Below are 23566 nucleotides of genomic sequence, written 5' to 3'. Positions count from 1 at the left end.
TTAAAACAACACCAACACTCTCTATTTAACACTGTCCCCAACATTTTAACACTGGCATTTTTGCTGTGTAGCCACGCTGACACAGAGCCACAGCTCCACTGAACCATCTATTCCTTTAACACTGAGCAGTGATGACTTTATCAACTTTTTTGTGAATAAAATAACATCAATTAGAGAAAAAATGGATCATCTCCTCCCTCATATTGGGACTGACTCATCTTTTAGCACAAGAGCTTTAGAAGCACCAGGTGCACAGTTAGACAGATTCTCCCCTATAGATCTCCCTGAGTTAACATCATTAGTTTCATCATCTAAGCCATCAACCTGTCAGTTAGATCCTATCCCCACCAAACTGTTTAAAGATGTGTTTCCTTTAATTAACAGCTCTATATTAACTCAAATTAATCTATCCTTATTAACTGGATATGTGCCCCAAACGTTTAAAATAGCAGTTATTAAACCCCTTCTCAAAAAAGAGACCCTTGACCCAGATATTTTAGCTAACTACCGACCTATATCTAATCTTCCCTTTGTTTCTAAAATCTTAGAAAAGGCAATTGCTAATCAATGATGTGAATATTTGCACATTAATGGCTTGTTTGAAGATTTTCAGTCAGGTTTTAGGTTAAACCATAGCACAGAAACAGCACTAGTTAAAGTTGGTAATGATCTTCTCTTGGCTTCAGATAATGGTCTAGTCTCTTTACTTGTCGTGTTGGATCTTAGTGCTGCATTTGACACCATAGATCATAATATTCTACTGCAGAGACTGGAGCAGACCCTTGGTATCACAGGTGCTGCCCTCTGCTGGTTTAAATCATACTTATCTGATAGATTCCAGTTTGTTCATGTTAATGATAAAACCTCACTACAAACTAAAGTTAATTGTGGAGTTCCACAAGGCTCAGTGCTTGGGCCTATACTTTTTACCTTATACATGCTTCATCTAGGGAACATTATTAGAAAGCACAACATACACTTTAATTGTTATGCAGATGACACACAGCTTTATTTATCAATGAGGTCGGATGAAATAAATCAGGTTGTTCAACTCCAGGAATGTCTCAGAGACATTAAGTCCTGGATGACCTGTAACTTTCTACTTTTAAACTTTTATACTCGGCCCTAAACACCTCAGAGAAAAACTTTCTGATCACATTGTCACTTTAGATGACATCACCCTGGCTTCCAGTTCCACTGTGAGGAACCTTGGAGTTACTTTTGACCAGGAAATGTCATTTGATTCACACATAAAACTAATTTCTAGAACAGCCTTCTTCCACCTGCGGAACATTATGAAAATTAGAAACATTCTGTCTTTACAGGATGCTGAAAAACTAGTTCATGCTTTTGTTACATCTAGATTACATTACTGTAACTCCTTATTATCAGGATGTTCCAACAAGTCTGTTAGAACCCTTCAGTTAATTCAAAATGCTGCAGCACGAGTTCTGACAGGAACTAGAAAGAGAGACCATATAACTCCAGTGTTAGCTTCTCTACACTGGCTCCCCGTACAGTTTAGAATTCAATTTAAAATCCTCCTCCTCACGTACTGAGCACTTAATGGTCAGGCCCCTTCATACCTGAAAGACTTAGTCTTACCTTATCGCCCTAATAGACCACTTAGGTCACAAAATACAGGTTTACTTGTGGTTCCCAGAGTATGTAAGAGTAGAATGGGAGGCAGAGCCTTCAGTTACCAGGCTCCTCCTCTCCTGTGGAACCAGCTCCCAATGATAGTTCGGGAGGCGGACACTCTTTCTGTATTTAAAGTTAAACTTAAAACTTTCCTTTGATAAAGCTTATAGTTAGAGCTGGTTCAGGGAAACCTGGACCAGCTCTTAGTTATGCTGCTATAGAACTAGACTGCTGGGGGATTTTTCTGTGGTGCACGCACATTCACTCTCTCACACTCAGGATATGAATATGACTTTTTATATGTCATTAACCTTGTCTCTTTCTCTCCCTAGTTTGTGTATTTCCTTCCTTCCCTCTCTCTCTCTCTGTATCCTCATCTTGCAGGTTGCGGGACCAAGATTCAGTTTTTTTTCATCACCATTATTACTGTGCTATAATTAAAAAGTCTATCATTAACTGTATAAACTTGTAACTTGATACAGTTGTGTATCTGCTCCTGGTCTCTCTCTCTTTTCTGTCTCTACCTCATCTCCCTCTTGTCCCCCCCCCCCCCCCCCCCCCCCCCCTTTCTGTCCTCCACCTCTCCGCTGTCCCCCATTTTCCTTTCACCCCAACCGGTCGAGGCAGATGACTGCACATTTCTGAGCCTGGTTCTGTCAGAGATTTCTTCCTGTTAAGAGGGAGTTTTTTCTCTCCACTGATGCCTAGTGCTTGCTCATTGTGTGAACTATTGGGGTTCTCTGCTCTCTTTGATGTTGTCTATGTACAGTGCCTTGAGATAATGTATGTTATGATTTGGCGCTATACAAATAACATTGAATTGAATTGAATTGAGAGTGTGTGTGTGTGTGTGTGTGTGTGTGGGGGGGGGAGAGTGAGTGCGTATGTATGTGTGTGTGGGAGAGTGAGTGCGTGTGTGTGTGTGTATGTGTGTGTGGGAGAGTGAGTGCGTGTGTGTGTGGGAGAGTGAGTGCGTGTGTGTGTGTATATGTGTGTGGGAGAGTGAGTGCGTGTGTGTGTGCTCTGGTAATTATCACATTGTGGGTACATCGGTCTGTTTACACAGTCACGGTGTGGGGACCGCTGACAGTCTGGGGACCAAAATCGAGGTCCCCATTACGTTTTTCTTTTTAAAAGCCTTCAGGAGTTGTTCTGAAGGTGCCTAAGTGATTTTTAGCCTTGGCCCAAAAAGCACATTTTTCTGTATTTTTTTGTGTGAGTGTGAGAGAAGCTGCTCCCCCTAAAGGCCTTCGCTGGTAATTGCACCTTCCACTTCACACACACATCTTCCAAATATGGTTAGGACCTCCCACTTCCTGGTCCCCATTAGTAAGGTTTTAAGGAGCAAATTAAATGTTCAGTGTTTTATTGGAAATGTTGTTTTTGCGGCTGCACAAGCATAACAAGAAGAAGAAGAAGAAGGAAGGTGGGTTTGCACTTTATGTGAATGACAGATGCAGCAATAAAATTACTCAAGAGCATTTGAAGGTAATTTGTCATTCTACGTAACAGAGTTGCACAACAAGACATACAGTAGTTGAGTGTGGAGGAGAAGTTGTAGAAAAAACTATTTAATAGTGTTTAATAAAAGAGGCTCTGTACCTGAGATATAATTTTGCAATATAATACAATGGGGTATATGTGCAACTCTGAATTCCGGCGAAAGGCTTTTACTTTGAAATCACACAGGAAGCCGGCTGTACGTTTGACCGCAGCTTAACAGTAAATGACCTCTCTCGCTTCGTGCACAAGTTCACACAGCTCAGAATCCAGATTGGAGACGATTGTGTTTGGTAAGTGTCGCAGTATTTCTCATACAATGCAACCTATTCAATCATTGTAGAGTTGTTTGCCGTGTGACGCGGTTTATTGATAAAAACTGTCCGTTAAGGATGCTAATCACACTCGTTAATTATATAGCAGCGTAGCTAAGTGCTACGTGTCCAGGTGCTTGCGATTGGTTATGACGCGACGATCACGTGAGCTAACAATAGGAAGTTAGTAATATTGAGCTAGCAAAGTGGGAATTAAATGTTTCTTCACACAACAGATTTAGTCAAATTAAGTAATAGTTTGAAAAGTGAAGTGATGTGATATGACCTGAAGTGCCAGAGTGGACATGGAATTTTTTTTTCCAAGCTTTTTAAATTTGCAGTCCCTCTGTTTATCAAATGTCTAATTATAAGAAACAACATATTGTCAGTAGTTTAGAATCGTATTATTTGACAATAAGTGAAGCTCGAGACTCTCTTATTTGTAGATATTTGTCTGTAGTTTGAAATGCCACCAAGGCTCAGTCCGACAAATGATGCCATCCATCATGTTCTCTCAAAGATGGATAAAACATCAAAACTGGAGGTGAAATACATAAATGCAGAGAAAGGTAAGACATTGTGAGATGTGGTATTTTGCGTTTTAATTTCTACAAGTAATTGAGAATTTGAGTAGATGATATTTCCTGTTCCACTAAAAATATCTTGTTGTTTTTAAAGGATGAGGAGTATTTGCCAGAAAGACATTCTGCTGCGGAGAATTTGTAGTGGAATACAGGGGTGATATGATCAATGATGCTGAAGCCCAAAGAAGACGAAAGATTTTCCACCCATCATGCACTGCCTTTTTTTTGCTTTCAAGTGGAGAGGAAAATGATGGTGGTAATTTGCAAATGAACTTTACTTTGTATGCAAAAAGAACAACTCAAAAAGAATGGACAATTGATCAAGTTGTACCATATGTTAACATGTATGTCAATAGCATTTCTATGTAGAGGAACTGTACATATGAATATGAAATGGGTTCACTCACTTTCCCTTCTTTTTGTCCTTCTAAGCATTGATGCCTCAAGAGAAGACAATTCATTGGGGCGAGTAGTTAATGATCAGCACAAAGGCCCAAACTGCAGGATGAAAAAGATCGATGTAGATGGAAAGCCGCACTTGTGTCTTTTCGCCATCAAAGACATTAATGAGGGGGAGGAAATGACCTATGACTACGGAGGGGATGACTGCCCCTGGAGAATTCAAGTATGTGGAACTTCTGCACTATTTTCAAATGTTTTGGAATAACTTAGTGAATGACAGTGACTAATTTGAAACTTATTTAAACTAATGGAAACTGATTTACTTCAGATCAGGGCTCTGTCCTGAGTGATTCCCTTATACTAATTTCACATTATGCTGAAAGATGGCTAATGATAATGGGATGTTCTGGACACTATTTTACCTTTGTAGAGATTGTACATTTGATAAAATATCCTTCTATTCAGGGGCATTTACGACGTCCCCACAACACACTTTCCCCTCAGTGTGAGCTTGTAGATTGTGTGAAGTCTTGACTTGCTTCAATCTAAACAAGCGTTCCCCACAAGTGGTGACTCGAGTGTGTGTTTGACATGTCCCCACAAAGCTTGTTCCTTCAGTTAGTGTGAAATCAGCAAGTGGTTCACAAAGCAGCAAGAATCACTGCAGTTGATATTTCATCTCTCATATTTGGTTTCTCTTACCATGTATCTAATTTCAGAGCTGTGTCTTTAGTAAAATAAATAGTAATATGAATAATAATACTTTCCCTATCTTGAGATAAACTGAGAAAAGAGACAATACTGTATAAACCATTTGCAGAAACAATGCCAGTGTTAACACCTTAAAATATTCCTACAATAGAACAATTCTGATTTGGTAACCATTGTTGACTCTTTACAAACATGTCTAAGATGTTTTAATGGTCTGTTGTTTTGCTATTCATCACAGATTGTGACAGACGTCGGAAATGAAGATGGGACTTTTGTCCCAAAACTTAGACGGACAAAAAGTATCATAGTAAGTACTCAATTTCATGTCTGGATCCGTAGTAAGCTGATTGAAATGTCGTATCATACTGCACTTAATGTAATTATGTTTAAATGATACATTGTATGCTATTAATGTCTAATATACACTCTATCATCTAAGTCCATTAATGTATTTTCAGATGGAAAAAACTGATTTCGAAGACCCTGATGAATTATATGATTCTACATCAGATAGTGGTGATGAGTATGTGCCAGATTCCACCACTGAAAGTGATGACAGTGATTTCAACCTCACATCAGTCATTGGGACAAAACCGTGGCCCCTGACTGAATGATGTCATGACTCTGAATCTGAATCGTGTCCTCCAGTGTGTGACACCACGACACCACACCTTGAAAGCTTGAGATACAACAGCAGTACATCTGACATCGGTGTGAATGAAGAACCCTGTTCAAGTCAGGATGCAATTGACACCATAGTTGTGCAAGCTTGCCAAAAGAGAAATGGCAATAGAGTGTACAACAAGAAACAGTATTGCTTGTATTGTAAGAAGGCCTATGCAAAGATGGCAAGACATCTAGAACGTGCACACCATAATAAACTGGATGTGGCGAAAGCTCTTAGTTTACCAAAAGGTTCCTTGGAGAGAAAGAAACAGCTCGAGTACATTCACAACAGAGGCAACTATGCCCACAATGCTGCTGTTATAGAGTCAGGGAAAGGGGAGTTGGTTCCATTTAAACGCCCAACTAAAGATGCACAGGGGAAGGATTTCATGCACTGTGCATACTGCCAAGCACTTTTTACACGAAAAGTCCTGTGGCGACACATGCGAAGTTGCAAACTTCAGCCTGTCAAACCAGGAAAGAATCGTGTTCAGTCCATGTGCACAGTCATGCAACCTGTGCCTGCGCACATCGGTAAACAGATGTGGGGAGTCATCAGTGAAAAATGATAATGTCATCATCCAAGTTGGACAGCACCTATTGAACAAGGGTGGGATGTCGGCCAAGAATCGACAGTGTGTGCGTGAAAAGATGCGAGAAATAGGAAGACTGATTCATAACGCAAGAAGAGTTACCTCCTTGAAAACAATGGAAGATTTCATAATTCCAAAGAATTACTTGCAGGTGATCAAAGCTGTCAAGGTGACGTGTGGCTATGACAGTGATTCCAACAAATTTGTGATTCCATCACTTGCCAATAAACTTGGCCATACATTGGTTAAAGCCAGCAAACTCCTAAAAGCTCAGGGCTTGATAATGGACAACACTGAGCTTGTGAAAAATGCCACTGAATTTCAGGAAGTCCACAATCACAGATGGAATGAAATGATTTCTTCGACAGCACTGCGTAACATCAATGAAGCAAAGTGGAACGTGCCCACTCTGATGCCGTTTACGGAAGATGTTCAGAAACTGCATAAGTTTCTCAATCAAAAGCAAGATGAGTGCATCAGTGAACTCTCTGACAGTCCTTCCACTAACACTTGGATAGACCTGGCAAAGGTGTGCTGAGCACAGATCATCCTCTTTATCCGTCGCAGGGAAGGAGAGGTGGCAAGCATGCCCTTGTCTGCGTTTTTGTCAAGGGACAAGTCCGCTCCTCACCAGGATTTGGACTGGGCACTCTCTGAAGTAGAGAAAACACTCTGCAGACATTTCACAAGGATTGTGATCAGAGGGAAAAGAGGTAGACCGGTTCCAATACTCGTGACTCAGAAAATGCTGAATGCATTGGAACTCCTGGTTTCAGAGAGAAAGGCATGCAGGGTTCTCGAAGAGAATGGCTACATGTTTGCAAGACCAGCAGTTAAAACGCATTTCCGTGGCTCAGATTGCCTTTGTGCTTTTTCAGGAGCATGTGGTGCAACGTGTCCCAAGGCACTGACTTCCACCAGGCTACGGAAACATGCTGCAACACTCTCAACAGTCCTCAACATGACAGACACAGAGATGGACCAGTTGGCCAACTTTCTTGGGCATGACATTAGAGTCCATCGTGAGTTCTATCGACTACCTGAGAAAACACTGCAGCTTGCCAAGGTCAGCAAACTTCTAATGGCCCTCGAGCAAGGAAGACTGGCCGAGTTCCGTGGCAAGAACCTGGATGAAATCACCATAGGTCCAGATGGTGTGTTGTCGTTTTTCTTTTGTCCACCATGATTTTATTTTAGTGTGCTGACATTAAACTGTTCTTTTTGTAATTCAAGCCGTCCTGAGGTCACGCACACTCAGTTTCACCTGCATCACAGCAGAAACCACACTTCCTCATTCATGGCATAATCTGCTCATGTGTGTTTCATTTTCCATGTGTGTGTGTGCGTAACTCTGAGTGTTGTTCTGCTCACACGCAGCAGGGGGCGCTGTTGTCAGGCAGCATGAAGAGGAGGAGGAGGAGAAGCAGTGCATGCTGGGACAGAAAGGCTCGTCAGTGAGAAGATGATGTTCTTCAGACCAAGAGTCAAACTCTTAACATCTTTATTTACTTTGTTTTCTATTGGATTGAAAACCTTGAATTTTATTTTATATAAAGCATTTATTCATTTTTAATTGATTTTACTTTCTGTATCTTTTAATTCCACTTTCAAACATTCACTTTTTGTTATTTTTATCTCAGTGTGTGTGAACCTGTGTGTTTCAGGCTGGTTCTCAGCAGCAGGGGGCGCTCACAGCGCAGGACGGCGGCTCAGTTAATGACAGACATGTTGATTTTTTAAGTCTTTATTTATTGATGGTTTCAACAAAGAATGACTGAGACGAGCTTTGACCTCGTCCACCACTGAAGCTGCTGTCTCTTCATGTCCTACAGAGGACACAGAGACACTGAGGAACCAGGACAGACCCAGAACCCAGGATAAACCGGTTCAGTGAATGTGGTCCTGAAGGTGTGGAGGTGGATCAGTGAGTCAGAGGAGACGCTGTAGAAGGACAGAGTCCCAGCAGGACAGTCCACATACACTGATACTCTGTGAGAGACAGAGGACATGATGGGTGTTTCTGTCCCACAGTGACGGACAGAGTTACCATGAACATCAGAGCAGATCAGACTCCAGGACTGATCATTATATCCAAACCAACAGTCATAACTGTCGCCTTTCCTCTTGATTCCTCTGTAACTCAGTGATATATAAACTCTTCCTCTCCACTTGACCTCCCAGTAACAGCGACCAGTCAGACCAGGTCTACACAGCAGCTGAGGAAAGAACTCAAATCTGTCTGGATGATCAGGATACGACTGATCTTCTGTCACACGGGTCACTTTCCTGTTGTCTTCAGACAGTTTGAGTTTTCTGTTCATTGTGCTTGTGTCCAGTTCCAGTTCACATGAATCTGATGAAGACAACGAGACACAGCTGCAGTTTATTGATGATCAGCTGATATGTTGTTATTTCCTGTAAATCCATACTTACACTTCCTGACACCAGGTTTTAACCTCTGCTCTCCAGCATGGTCCATCCTGGAGGAAGAAACAGTCTGAATGAGTTTCTGTCCAACATGAGTCCAAACTGTTGTCTTAATGACGCACTCTGGTGGACACAATGATGAACTACAAGGACAGGTGTGTTTCAAAGAGAAGACGGTGGCTGTTTCTCAATACTCAAGTAAGCAAGTATGTACTTGCTTACTTGGGAAGTATATACTTGAGAAGTACGCTGGGAGTATATACTTGCCAAGTACGGGAGTACACAAGTATGTGATTGTTTCTCAATACTCAAGTATGCAATTATGTATGTATTGTTCTGCTGTAGTTCTGCTGTAGTGCTGCAGTGCTGCAGCCTCATTAGCGCCACCTACGGTGTTGATGAATGAACATATGAAATACTTTTAATAAATGCATATATATGTAGTTATTATTTTTACATTTTAAATATTTAACTTCATTTATTAATTTATTTCTATTAAAATATACAATACAAATTATACAATGTGGAAAATAGATATACAGTATTACAGCATTGTAGAGTAGTGTATATATATATATATATATATATATATGACTTGTACAAATATATACTACTCTACATAGCTAATATTTACATATTATATTTAAATACAGATACAAAGACCCTTGCGACTTTAATATAAATCTAACATTCAAAGTTAAAATAAAAAAAACATTAACAATATACAAACTTTTAAACTGTCAGGTCAAAACGTTTCCATTAAAAAAAAAATAACACGTCAACAACAAATCTATGGATCACACCGAGCATCTAATGACAGCGACGTCTGAGCCAGCGGATCATTTCATCAGGACAGGCCGAGGTCACGCTGCTCTGTGCCGGGCACAGTGAGCGCCGAGCGTCCGCAGAGGCGGAGCTTATCACCTCCGACAAACGTCGCTGCCAAACTATAAATACGTCATATCTTCATACACAAACCACATGTTTGATTTCTAAATGACTCATTTCTCGCCTCAAATGATGTTAAAACGTTGTTCCGGGACAAAGAATATTTATTTCAGATTTATATTTATATTATCTGCTGCAAGCTCCGCCGAAATGTAATGTCGTTTTTGTCAGGCTTCCTTCTTCTTATGAACGATAGGTGATGAGTTGATGATGCAGGAAAAGACCCCACTGACACAGGACTTGTACCGAACAAAGGGATTTTATTTAGTCACAAGTCAGGCGTCAGAACCAAGCTCTGCAGCAGCTCAGGAGAATGTGTTCTTGCCGAATCTCCGAACAATTCTGCCTCAGAAAAGCATAACTAACCTTATATAGATTTTCTAGCATTCTTATTTGCAGGCATCACATGTTTCGACCCCTGCCTTTCTCCTGTTTCCATAATGCAACAACTTGAAAAACAAGTTGGGTCCGGATATACCATACTGTCCCATGATCTTTAAATTGGACAATATCACCATTTAGTCAAACAAGAGACATCTATATTTCCTAACTAACCATATTCAAAACAGACCCTCAGGTTTCCTGTCCTATACAGGATGCCTATTGTAAAACGTATGGTCTGACTTGTCATGTGTCCCAGAGACCCTCTTGTCTCATGTTTACTTATTAATGTCAATCATCAATACATTTAAGTATTAAACTTTAGCTGTGTTAATGTGTTCTTCTTAGTTCATATACTTCAGTATTCTGGGATACATGGCCATCCCAAGTACGCTCAAGTCACCTCTGATGCATACCTGGTAAAAACGGGCGGAGCGAGAATACTTCCGGGTCCTCGCTGTTCGCTTACTTGAGAATTGGAACAGCACTTGAACAGTACCGGAGTACGCAAGTACGCACAAGTACGCACAAGTATGGATATTGAGAAACGGCCGGTGTCTGCAGAACCAGAGACCACAGTTTCAGGAGGCTACGCATTTACTCAACAGCGCCACCACGTGGACAACACAGAAGACAACTTCTGTTTATACATTTGAAACCCACCACGAGTAAACCAGCAACAAGTTGGCCCAGCACAAACCAAGTAAACAAAGAAAATAGATAAAATAGAGGGATTTCATTTGTATTTTTTTACAATGTTTCAAATGGCAGTATTGTGGGTCTAAAAACCATAAACTTTATTACGGTTGTTTGATCACTTGCTTGAATCGATACCTAGTTTCCATTGCTTTTGTGTTTTTTTCAGCTGCGCGTCACAGAGGAAACTCGTCGCTGTTACTGCTGCTTCCAAAACTTGTGTGTTTTCACCGTTGAATGAAGAATGAAGAACAGCTTGATTGTAGTTGTTAGATGACGAACATCTCGTACACAACTCACTACAAACACCACAGAATAAAGACATCTTTACTTTAGTTTGACCGTAGACTGTTTGAAGTGGACCAGGACTGTTCTGTACCCAGTACCAGGACTTCTCACATGATGCTGCTACTCTGTGCAGATGATCTGTCCAGTTCATGGTTCTGGTCGTTTCTCAGGCTGAACTACGTGACATTCACTCGTTCTCACGAGGTGTTTAAAAAGTGTCACTAATGTTTGGTTATACTCACTGACAGAGGAAAACATAATAACAGGACATCTTCAACCTGAAGATGCTGACAAGTTTTAATACTGCTGCTGAACATGAAGAGGAAGGAGGAGGAGGAAGAGGAGAATACCTGAGAGTGTCCAGTCTCCAGTGAGGACTCTTCAGTCCAGCAGACAGCAGCTTCTCTCCTGAGTCTCCTGGATGATTGTAGCTCAGGTCCAGTTCTCTCAGATGGGAGGGGTTGGAGTTCAGAGCTGAGGTCAGAGAAGAACATCCTTCCTCTGAGACCAGACAACCTGACAGACTGGAGTTAAGAAGATATGATGAACTCAGTGATTCAGAAAAAACATCTTCATCTACAAGAACCTAAAGAAGCAAAGAGTCTGAGTCATAGTCCTGACCTGAGAGTCTCCAGAGAACAGTGAGGACTCTTCAGTCCATCACACAGCAGCTTCACTCCTGAATCCTGCAAGTCGTTGTTACTCAGGTCCACGTGTCTCAGACTAGAGGACACAGAGCTGAGGACTGAGGACAGAACTTCACAGCTTCTCTCTGAGAGTTTACAGCCACTCATTCTGAGGAGGAGTTCAAGAAAATCTATTCACATATGCAATTAAAAAAATAATCAGGGACAGGTGAGGAGCGAGAGAAGGGTATCAAGGAGAAACTGCAAGCTTTCAGAAGGCAGTCCCCATCCTCTCCAGAAGAAGTATAAGCTTTGACTGATTTTTGAAGAGTTGGAAAGCTAAACAGAACGTGCTATATTCACCACATGATGAGAATATATATACAGGCGAGGGTTGCTGTATAAGGACACATTTTCTGTGGAATGAACAGAGACCTTTTCTTTTCTTTTTTAGAGCGCCATGGTGGGGGCCCTCAGCCCACAGGTGGGAGAGGCTTTCCCTCACAGCTAGATATTTTATCTAGCTCAGGCCAGGGTCTTTTCTTAGAGACCCCAGCCTTGGGATCACTCTTTTTGTTTATCCTTTTTTCTATTTCTTGCTTATGTTTGGTGTTGTTATTTGTTCAGGGAGCAGATCTTTCAATTTTCATCTTGTTAAGTTTGTTGGTACACTTACAAGTAAATAAGTATGGCTAGTGACAAATTAAAATTCATTTCCTTTAATGTCAATGGGCTGTTGAATCCAGTTAAACGTAGTAAAATCCTATCTAAAGTGAGAACAGAACAAGCCCATGTGGTTTATTTACAAGAGACCCATTTGACAGACAAGGAGCATATAAAGCTAAAGAAAATGGGCTTTACAAATCTGTTTTTTTCTTCATACAAATCAGGGCATAGAAGAGGAGTTGCTATTCTCATTTCAAACAAGCTACATTTTGAAAAAGTATTCGAAATGGGTGATAAAGAGGGCACGTTTATTTTAAGTAAGGGGTAAGATAGATGGGAATCCAATTACCTTACTGAATGTCTATGCACCCCCAGGGAGTGACATTAGTTTCTTCCAAAAAATAACCAATATCATGGTAACTGAAACAGAAGGCCTCTTGATCTGTGGAGGGGATCTAAATATACATCTGCAGCCAAAGTTGGACTCATCTTGTGGAAAAACCCAGGATAGGAAGTCCTTATATAAGAAAGTAAACACACTATTTGAGGAGGTGGGCTTGATTGATATATGGCGAGATTTTTTCCCCAACAGAAGGGATTACACTTACTACTCTGCTCCTCACTCTCTCTATACAAGAATAGATTATTTCATAACATTTGGGAAGGATAAAGATAAAATACATACTTGTGGAATCGGGACAATAGATCTAAGTGACCATGCACCAGTATACTTATCCGCTGATTTTGGCCTGCGATCAAAAAATAATACATGGAAATTGAATTCCAGTCTGTTGAATGATCTGTCTTTTAAAGCACAAATTAAATCAGAAATGTGTCTCTTCTTAGAATTCAATGATACTGGAGAGGTTTCACCTCCCATGTTATGGGATACTCTGAAGGCTGTTCTGAGAGGGAAAATTATAGCAATATCGTCATTTAAGAAAAAAAATAGGAATAAAAAGTTAGAGGATTTAAAAAACAAGCTAAAGGTACTAGAAGGAAAACATAAATTAGATTTGGCACAGAAAACATTGAGAGAAATTAGACACACCAGGAATGAAATTAATAATTTGGCCACACAAGAAATCGAGAAAAATTTAATGTTTCTGAAACAGAAACATTACGAAAGTGGCTTCAAATCTATGAAAGTATTGGCATGGATATTGAAAAAAAGGATAGCCGAAAATACAATTCATAAAATTAGGGATCCAAGGACAAAAGCGATAAAAAATAAACTAAATGAAATTCAGGAAGCTTTTGAAGTGTTTTACAAAACCTTATATTCTGAAGTCCCAGGTGGGAGTGTGGCCCAAATTGACAGCTTCCTGAATTCCCTAGATTTACCCACTCTCGATGAAAATCAAAATAAAATGATGACTGCGGATATAACTGAAGAAGAATTAAAAGTTGCAATTGGTAGACTTAAATTAAGCAAATCACCAGGATCTGATGGCTACACGGCAGAGTGGTACAAGGAATTTAAAAAAGAACTAATACCTGTTTTACTTCCTACTCTGAATTGGGCTTTAAAAAATGTGCAAACGCCACCCAGCTGGAAGGAGGCAATAATTTCAGCCATACCAAAAGAAGGCAAGGATAAAGTGGAGTGTGGCTCTTTTAGGCCAATTTCTGTTCTTAATGTGGACTATAAATTATTTACTTCTGTTATGGCCAAACGATTAGAAGAATTCCTGCCAACACTGATACATAATGATCAGACAGGTTTCATACCCCAACGCCAAACACAAGACAATATACGAAAGACACTACATATTATGGATCATATACAAAGAAATCAAACTGAAGCAATTGTGATGAGCGTAGATGCTGAAAAGGCCTTTGATTCGGTTAACTGGATTTTTCTCTACAGAGTGTTGCATAGAATTGGCTTCCACGATACAATTATTAAAACCATACAGGCACTATATGACAAACCTACCACCAGGGTCAAGGTCAATGGATATTTGTCAAATAGTTTTACCCTAGAAAGGGGCACCAGACAGGGCTGTGCATGGTCACCACTACTCTTTGCATTATATTTGGAACCACTAGCTCAGTACATCAGACAAAGAGAAGATATTAAGGGAATCATTATTAAAGGGACGGAATATAAATTGGCCTGTTATGCAGACGATATTTTGATATACCTTGCGCAACCAACTCACTCTCTGCCTAAATTGATGCAAGCATTTGAACAATATGGCCAATTATCAGGGTACAAAATCAACATGAGTAAAACCCAAATACTCTAAAAGTATATAATAACCCAAAAGTAGCTACCCCTTGACATGGCAAACAGAGTCCTTTAAATACTTAGGCATCAACCTACCAAAAGATCTTACAAAATGATCGGAATATAACTATTCACCCATACATAAAAAAATAAAGGATGATATAGCAAGATGGGGGCCACACGGTGGTGTAGTGGTTAGCACTCTCGCCTTGCAGCGAGAAGACCCGGGTTCGAGCCCCGGTTGGAACAAGGGCCTTTCTGCATGGAGTTTGCATGTTCTCCCCGTGTGTGCGTGGGTTCTCTCCGGGTTCTCCGGCTTCCTCCCACAGTCCAAAAACATGCAATGTGGGGATAGGTAAATTGAACACTCTAAATTGACCATAGGAGTGAGTGTGAGAGTGAATGGTTGTTTGTCTCTATCTGTGTGTGGCCCTGCGATGAACTGGCGAACTGTCCAGGGTGTACCCCGCCTATCGCCCGATGTAGCTGAGATTGGCACAGCACCCCCCGCGACCCTCTGGCAGAGGAGAAGCGGTAGATGATGACTGACTGACTGACTGATAGCAAGATGGAACTTAATTCCCTTCTTTAGCCTTAGTTCAAGAATTGACTCTATTAAAATGATTATATTGCCAAGACTCTTATATTTATTTCAAACATTGCCAATAGAGATTAACCAAAACCAATTTAACGAGTGGGACAAACTGCTATCCAGGTATATAGCAGTTCGCCTCAAAACCTAACAGCTGGTTAAACAAAAGGGAGGATGGGGCTTGCCTTATTTTAGATATTATTATTTTGCAGCGCAGATGAGAGCAGTGGTATGCTGGTGCAACCCGTCATATACAGCTCAATGGAAAAGCATTGAGGAAAAAATGCCCTCCATCCCCATACAGGCAATTTTAGCTGATAATAACTTGCAAACCCACATAAATAACATTGATAATCCATGGTTGGCGTGGACCCTTAAAGTATGGAAAATTATTATAAAAGAACATAAACTTGAAAATGATATTTTGGCTCTTAAATGGTGTGCTTATGATTGGGATTTTAGACCTAATAAATTGGATTCTAGATTTAAGGACTGAATTGCTAACGGTATAACAGCCTTATGTAGAGTAATGAAAGATGGAAAGTTACTCAGTTTTGAAACGCTTAAAAGGACACATGTTTTAGAAAAACAAGACTTTTATAGATACCTGCAGTTACGGCATTACGTCAATACAAAGATGAAAAATCTAACAAAGATAAACACATGTCTAATTCAATTATTTACAAAAGCCTACGATTCGGAAGCTATTATTAAAACTGTGTCATGCTTATATAAGGGTGTGTCTAATGTGAAATCTCACTCTACTTCATATATTAAAATAAAATGGGAGAAGGAAGGAGGGATAAATATATCTGAGGAAGAATGGACAACAATTTGGAGGTATCAATGGAGATGTACCAGCTCACAGAAGTGGAGGGAATTTGGATGGAAAAGCTTGATTAGGTACTTTATTACACCTTCTCAGAAGTCTCACTATGATGATAATTCCCCTGTCTGCTGGAGGAACTGTGGAAATCTAACTTGTACATAGTTGCTAATGTGTGTTTTTCCTTTTTTCATTGTTTTTTTTTTTTGTCTAGGCATTTAGAGCAGACAACAGATGTGAGAATGTATGCATGTATGTTTTGCTGGATGTGAATGTCTGTTTCTGAATGTCAATAAAAAATAAATTATAAAAAAAAAAATAATCAGAGTAGAATTGTCCAAATAAATCAGCTGAGCACCAACCTGAGAGTCTCCAGAGAACAGTGAGGACTCTTCAGTCCATCACACAGCAGCTTCACTCCTGGATCCTGCAGGTCGTTGTTACTCAGGTCCACGTGTCTCAGACGAGAGGACACAGAGCTGAGGACTGAGGACAGAGCTCCACAGCTTCTTTTTGAGAGGTTACAGCCACTCAGTCTGAGGTAGAAAACAGTGATGAACAAAAGGTTAAACATGTTTGTCTTGTGCTCTTTAGAATATGTCTTATTAATATTTATATACTGATCCACGTACAGAGCTTTGTTGGAGGCTTTGACCACCGGCAGCAGCTTCAGAAGAGCCTCCTCTGAAGCAGAGTATTTCTTCAGGTCAAACTCTTCCAGATCTTTTCCTGATGACAGTAAGATGAAGACCAGAGCTGACCACTGAGCAGGAGACAGTGTCTCTGTGGACAGGCGTCCTGATGTGAGGGACTCTTGGATCTCCTCCACAAGAGAACGATGGTTCAGTTCATTCAGACAGTGGAACAGGTTGATGCTTCTCTCTGCTGACAGATTCTCACTGATCTTCTTCTTGATGTACTCAACTGTTTCCTGATTGGTCTGTGAATCCCTTCCTGTTTGTGTCAGTAGACCTATTAAGAGCTTCTGATTGGTCTCCAGTGAAAGACCCAGGAGGAAGCGGAGGGACAAGTCCAGGTGTCCATTTGGACTCAGTAAAGCCTCGTCCACAGCACTCTGGTGCAGATGATTCAGTTCAGGTTTGTTTGGTTGTATGGACCACTGGCTCGTTGTTGGTTCTTCTGACAACAGATTTGTTCCAGAGGTGATGAAGGTCAGATGAACATGAAGAGCAGCCAGAAACTCCTGAACACTCAGATGGACAAAGCAGAAGACCTTGTCCTGGTACAGGCCTCTCTCCTCTTTAAAGATCTGAGTGAAGACTCCTGAGTAAACTGAAGCTGCTGTGATATCGATGCCACACTCTGTCAGGTCTGATTCATAGAAGATCAGGTTTCCTTTCTGCAGCTGCTCAAAAGCCAGTTTCCCCAGAGACTCAATCATCTTCCTGTTCTCTGGACTCCAGTGTGGATCTGTCTCAGCTCCTCCATCATATTTGACCCTCTTCACTTTGGACTGAACCACCAGGAAGTGGATGTACATCTCAGTCAGGGTCTTGGGCAGTTCTCCTCCATCTCTGGTTTTCAGCATGTTCTCCAGAACTGTTGCAGTGATCCAGCAGAAGACTGGGATGTGGCACATGATGTGGAGGCTTCGTGATGTCTGGATGTGGGAGATGATCCTCCTGGCCTGCTCCTCATGTCTGAACCTCTTCCTGAAGTAGTCCTCCTTCTGTGGGTCCGTGAACCCTCTGACCTCTGTCACCATGTCCACACAGTCAGGAGGGATCTGATTGGCTGCTGCAGGTCGTGTGGTTATCCAGAGGCGAGCAGAGGGAAGCAGTTTCCCCCTGATGAGGTTTGTCAGCAGCACGTCCACTGAGGTGGACGCTGTGACGTCAGTCAGGATCTCAGTGTTGTGGAAGTCCAGAGGAAGTCGACACTCGTCCAGACCATCAAAGATGAAGACCACCTTAAAGTCTTCAAACCTGCAGATTCCTGCTTCTTTGGTTTCAGTGAAGAAGTGATGGATGAGTTCCACCAAACTGAACTTCTTCTCTTTCAGCACATTCAGCTCTCTGAAGGTGAAGGGAAACATGAACTGTACGTCCTGGTTGCTTTTGTCTTCAGCCCAGTCCAGAGTGAACTTCTGTGTTAACACTGTTTTCCCAATGCCAGCCACGCCCTTTGTCATCACTCTTCTGATTGGTCCGTCTCTTCCAGCTGAGGCTTTAAAGATGTCTTCTTGTCTGATGGATGTTTCTGGTCTGTCTGGTTTCCAGGAAGCTCTTTCAATCTGTCTGACCTCATGTTCTTCATTGACCTCTCCAGTCCCTCCCTCTGTGATGTAAAGCTCTGTGAAGATCTCATTCAGAAGGGTGGGGTTTCCTGCTTTAGCCACGCCCTCAAACAAACACTGGAACTTCTTCTTCAGGTTTGATTTGAGTTCACGTCGACAAGCTGTAGCTCTGATTTCTGACAGAACACAAGAAAATAAATCAGTGAGTGGATCATTGAGAAAATAAGATGTTCTTCCTTTCACATTAAAAGTCCTCTTACTGTCAGCTAGCTTCTCCTGCTTCATCCTCCTTAAGAAGTCCTCTGTGATCTTCAGAAAGGCCTCTCTGCTGCTCCTCTGCTCCTCATCCTCCCTCTGACTCTCTGAGACTTCTTCGTGATCTGTATCCAGAACCTTGTGGATCTTCTTCAGCTCGTTCTTCACAAAGCAGATGATGTTCTCCTCCAGCAGCTGGAACAGAACATGTGAAGTTTAACCTCAGATGATCAGTGACACAGTGAAGTCCTGCAGGTCCACAGAGCAGCATCCAGACTGTCAGGACCAGGAGCCTCATGTATAAAAGAGTGCGCAGCTTTCATACTAAAAGACGGCGTACGCACAAAATTTATAAAGTACGTACGCAAAGAAAATCTCAGATTTATAAAACTGTGCGTACGCCAAGTCCTGCGCACCTTTTCTTTATACATCCTATCAAACGTGAAACTGAGCGGAGATGAATGAGGAACACACCACGCCCACCCACAAATGAATATACAAATGACTCTAAACGCCTTCGTCCTGAAGAAAAAGGACAACTGCGGCAGCAAAGAAAGAGGGAAATAAAAGAAAAAGAAGGAAAGTGCACGATCAACTCGTCAATTTATGATGTATAAATCTGTAAAAATAGATTATTTTGGTTGTTTCTTTTTTAGAATTAGTGATAAACACAAAGGAACTAAATGTCAGGGTCACAGCGACTGCTCTCATATTAATATTGATGCTTAAAAAACTGGCTGTGCATTGATAGTTGATCCTGTGCATGTTTTTTTCTGGTGTAACATGTATGTTTAGACATGACTGATCCATGTGAGCTGAATTTACAGATTATTTCAACAATCTATAAGTGTCACACGTCATCATCTACACACATTACGCACAAAATAAGCAGACAGAGTTCACGGAGTTACTCCATGTAACCATTCATTACTGTCACTGATTGTGTTGTGGATGCTGCGCCTTTCTCTTGCGATGAAAGGCGCAGCGGTGGCGGAATAACTTTTTCGTAGTTATTTCGTTATCGTGTGGATTAAAATGGGATAAAGAAAATGTTCTACTCAACGTTCAAGTCCCGTTTTCTTACAACAAATGAGTCTGTAACTTTATTTTACGTTTAAAACATTATAGACTGACGTGTGTTCATGTGTTCATGTCAGCAGCTGTGTTTACATCCCTGTGTTACATAAAGAAAATATTCATCTGTGGAAAATTAATTTCAGTAATTTGCTCAAAGTAAATAAGTGAGTCTCTCTCTCTCTCTCACACACACACACACACACACACACACACACACACACAGGTCTGTAGTGTGTGTGTGTGCTCACAGGATCAGTTTCGTCTTCAGTGTCCTCTCTGATGTTATCCACATATGTTCAAACGTACGTGGTGTATCAGTATTGTTTGTCACAGAAAATTCATGTTTGTCACTGTAGACACATTAATAATATTATTTTCAAACACTGTGATAAGTTTCAGAGCTTAATATTGCAGCGTCTCCACCTGACAAGAGTTTGCGGAGCTCTCGGCAAATTCTCACGGCAGCTCGGGAGTTTGCGCTGCGATGCGCAAACTTCCACGCCAAGTACATTTTTATACATGCCGTCTGTACGCCGTCTTTTTGTGCGTACGCACGGTTTATACATGAGGCCCCAGGACTCTGCTTCAGTATTAACAGTAGTGTCATGTTTGTACATTTACACACCTTCAATATGGAGTCCAGGTCTGCTCGATGCTGCTGGACAGACTGACCACTGAGAACCTCTGTCCTCTGCTGATCAACTCTGAGGAGAAAAGATTCAGTGTCATTTACTAAACAATCATTTGTCTCTACGAGGTTTTCAATGTGCTGCACCTACGATTCTTCTTCAGCCAAGTTCACATGACATGAGTTTGACAGGCTGAAGACAAAAGTCCCTGAAGGACAGTCTCTAGTGTTTGTTATGTGTGAAGTCTCAAAGACACAATCAGAGAGGCTTGTCCATGAGTCCCTGACCAATCACGGACTCTGACTAGATTTACTGCTGGAAACGTATTCAGAGACGAGGACAGGCTGAAGACGTTTAGTGGAGACAGAAAAACAACATTGGTCCACCAAAGAGAAGAAGAGTGTTTTTCTGGATTCAACATGTTTTGGACTAGACAGGCTCCCCCTGGTGGAGGATCATGTAAGTGTGTGTTACTATGTGTGAAATTCTTACATCAGTTCACCATGTTTTTGTCCATCCTTGAAGTTAATATAACGATCTATAGACAAGTCACTCTTCATGGACACACAGCTGGGTCCAGGTCCAGGTCTGGCAGAGTCTGGTCCCTGTTGATGGATCGTCCTACAAACACAGGACATGACATGTAAATACAACATCTGCTGTGATTGATCTCATTAATGATCTACAGTATCAGGAGACACAAGGAAAACAGGTTTGTGTCAGAAATGGTTAAGTGTGACCCAGATGGTGTCAAACACTACACTGATTAACACATTTAAGACTTCCACATCTTCAGTCAGATCACTTTACCCAAACCCAAGCATGTGAGCCATGACTGTTCCACAATTATTCAACATTTCTTATTTTTTCATGGGTCCAGATCTGAGATTAAATGGGGACGGGTCTGTTTGGGACTTGGGTCCAGAATGTCTTCGGTCTGCATGGGTCTGGGTCTGAATTCTCAAATATTAGGTGTCTCTGGTGCTACATGGTGGATCATATGAGTTGTTGACATGTGAAGACCTCCACCCTCCATCATCTGACCTCTGTTCTTGTTTGAAGTTCAAAGGTTCATACATGGACCAGCCACTCTTAATGGACTCACAGCTGGGTCCAGGTCCAGGTCTGGCAGGGTCTGGTCCCTGTTGATGGATCCTCCTACAAACACAGGACATGACATGTAAATACAACATCTGCTGTGATTGATCTCATAAATGATCTACAGTATCAGGAGACACAAGGAAAACAGGTTTGTGTCAGAAATGGTTGAGTGTGACCCAGATGGTGTCAAACACTACACTGATTAACACATTTAAGACTTCCACATCTTCAGTCCGAACACTTTACCCAAACCCAAGCATGTGAGCCATGACTGTTCCACAATTATTCAACATTTCTTATTTTTTCATGGGTCCAGATCTGAGATTAAATGGGGACGGGTCTGTTTGGGACTTGGGTCCAGAATGTCTTCGGTCTGCATGGGTATGGGTCTGAATTCTCAAATATTAGGTGTCTCTGGTGCTACATGGTGGATCATATGAGTTGTTGACATGTGAAGACCTCCACCCTCCATCATCTGACCTCTGTTCTTGTTTGAAGTTCAAAGGTTCATACATGGACCAGCCACTCTTCATGGACACACGGTTGGGTCCAGGTCTGGCAGAGTCCGGTCCCTGTTGATGGATCCTCCTACAAACACAGGACATGACATGTAAATACAACATCTGCTGTGATTGATCTCATTAATGATCTACAGTATCAGGAGACACAGGGAAAACAGGTTTGTGTCAGAAATGGTTGAGTGTGACCCAGATGGTGTCAAATACTACACTGATTAACACATTTAAGACTTCCACATCTTCAGTCAGATCACTTTACCCAAACCCAACCACGTGAGCCAGGACTGTTCCACAATTATTCAACATTTCTTATTTTTTCATGGGTCCAGATCTGAGATTAAATGGGGACGGGTATGTTTGGGACTTGGGTCCAGAATGTCTTGGGTCTACATGGGTCTGGGTCTGAATTCTCAAATATTAGGCGTTCCTGGTGCTACATGGTGGATCATTTGAGTTGACCTGTGAAGACCTCCACCCTCCATCATCTGACCTCTGTTCTTGTTTCAAGTACAAAGGTTCATCCATGGACCAGTCACTCGACATGGAGACACAGCTGGGTCCAGGTCCAGGTCCAGCAGAGTCTGGTCTCTGTTGATGGATCCTCCTACAAACACATGATGTGTAAATAAAACACTGAGCTGTGACATGGAGACGAGTCACATGGTCCATGAGATCCTCATCTCACCTCTGACCCTCATGTTCCTCACACAGAGTGGTTTTAGAGGGCGGAGCTTCCTCTTCACTGTCCTTGATCTGATTCATAGCAGAGCGCCACCTGCTGGGAGAATAAAACTCGCTCATTACAAGTTCTGCTAACATGGGTGGACCACATTGACCTAATGTGGGCCGGTCAGCAAGAAGACTTTTTTTAACTACAGAATTGGCCGACATGACCCTCATTGGCTGACTGAACAATCGGCACAGCCCATTGGTTTATGCTAATAATGGACTGTCAGTCACTCAGTTACTGGTTCATTTCATGGTTTAAACAGAAGAGCCCGCCCTCTGGTGGTCAGGTAAGAAGCTGCCCAATAGATAGATACATATGTATGTTAAACATCTGGACTTTGAAGAGATGTCGTTAATTGTGACAAGTGAGAATAAACGTTTAATTTAACTTTAGTTTCTTAAATCTTATCAAAATATGACCTCGTCCTCTGGATCCTTTTTTTTCACCTACAATGGCTGTAATCTGTTTTCACCAGAAACATAAAATGATCAGTCACTATCTGATCTTTCAGTCCAGCAGAACTTCTCTTGCACCAAAAGCACAAATGTCCTCTAAACCAGTGATTTACAAACATTTTAGTCGCTGAACAACATAATCAGTGACGTGAGATTCATGAGCTTCACAGTAAAAACATCACATCGACAAAAAGTCACAACTTTTTCATTTTCAGTGCATTTCTTTTTCAATCCGTGTTTCTGCTGCACGTCACATGTACTTTTATGTGTTATCGTCTATGTGTTTTTTGATATTGTTTATATGTGAAATAAACTAAACAGCTGATGGAGACAGAGTGAGTCAGAGGAGGCGGAGTTAAGTCATAAGAACATGATGGATCTGTAACAGGGAAGTGATTGTTTTGCAGTTAGCAGCACTAGCCAAGTTAGCTGAGAGAGGATCCACTTTTC

The 23566-nt window shown here is 41.4% G+C and overlaps 1 protein-coding gene across 1 annotated transcript in view; it reads right to left on the bottom strand.

Annotated features, from left to right (window-relative positions):
* LOC131443387 (NACHT, LRR and PYD domains-containing protein 3-like) overlaps positions 1 to 22693 on the bottom strand; it is a 67980-nt gene extending 45287 nt beyond the window's left edge. Inside the window, exons 1-12 of the mRNA XM_058612985.1 lie at positions 22617 to 22693; positions 22422 to 22535; positions 21894 to 22001; positions 21357 to 21470; positions 20805 to 20933; positions 20309 to 20387; positions 18612 to 18801; positions 16727 to 18527; positions 16457 to 16630; positions 11773 to 11946; positions 11502 to 11675; positions 8845 to 8891 (exon numbers count right to left, since the gene is read on the bottom strand). Coding sequence (XP_058468968.1) covers positions 8845 to 8891; positions 11502 to 11675; positions 11773 to 11946; positions 16457 to 16630; positions 16727 to 18527; positions 18612 to 18801; positions 20309 to 20387; positions 20805 to 20933; positions 21357 to 21470; positions 21894 to 22001; positions 22422 to 22535; positions 22617 to 22693 — 3181 coding nt within the window. The remainder of the gene's footprint in view (positions 1 to 8844; positions 8892 to 11501; positions 11676 to 11772; positions 11947 to 16456; positions 16631 to 16726; positions 18528 to 18611; positions 18802 to 20308; positions 20388 to 20804; positions 20934 to 21356; positions 21471 to 21893; positions 22002 to 22421; positions 22536 to 22616) is intronic.
* Between the last annotated feature and the right edge of the window lie 873 nt (positions 22694 to 23566).

This window comes from Solea solea, chromosome 17 (assembly GCF_958295425.1).
Source record: "Solea solea chromosome 17, fSolSol10.1, whole genome shotgun sequence".
NCBI classification, from domain to species: domain Eukaryota; kingdom Metazoa; phylum Chordata; class Actinopteri; order Pleuronectiformes; family Soleidae; genus Solea; species Solea solea.
The sequence above is the reverse complement of the archived record's forward strand: the minus strand, read 5'-3'. Positions and strand labels throughout refer to the sequence as shown.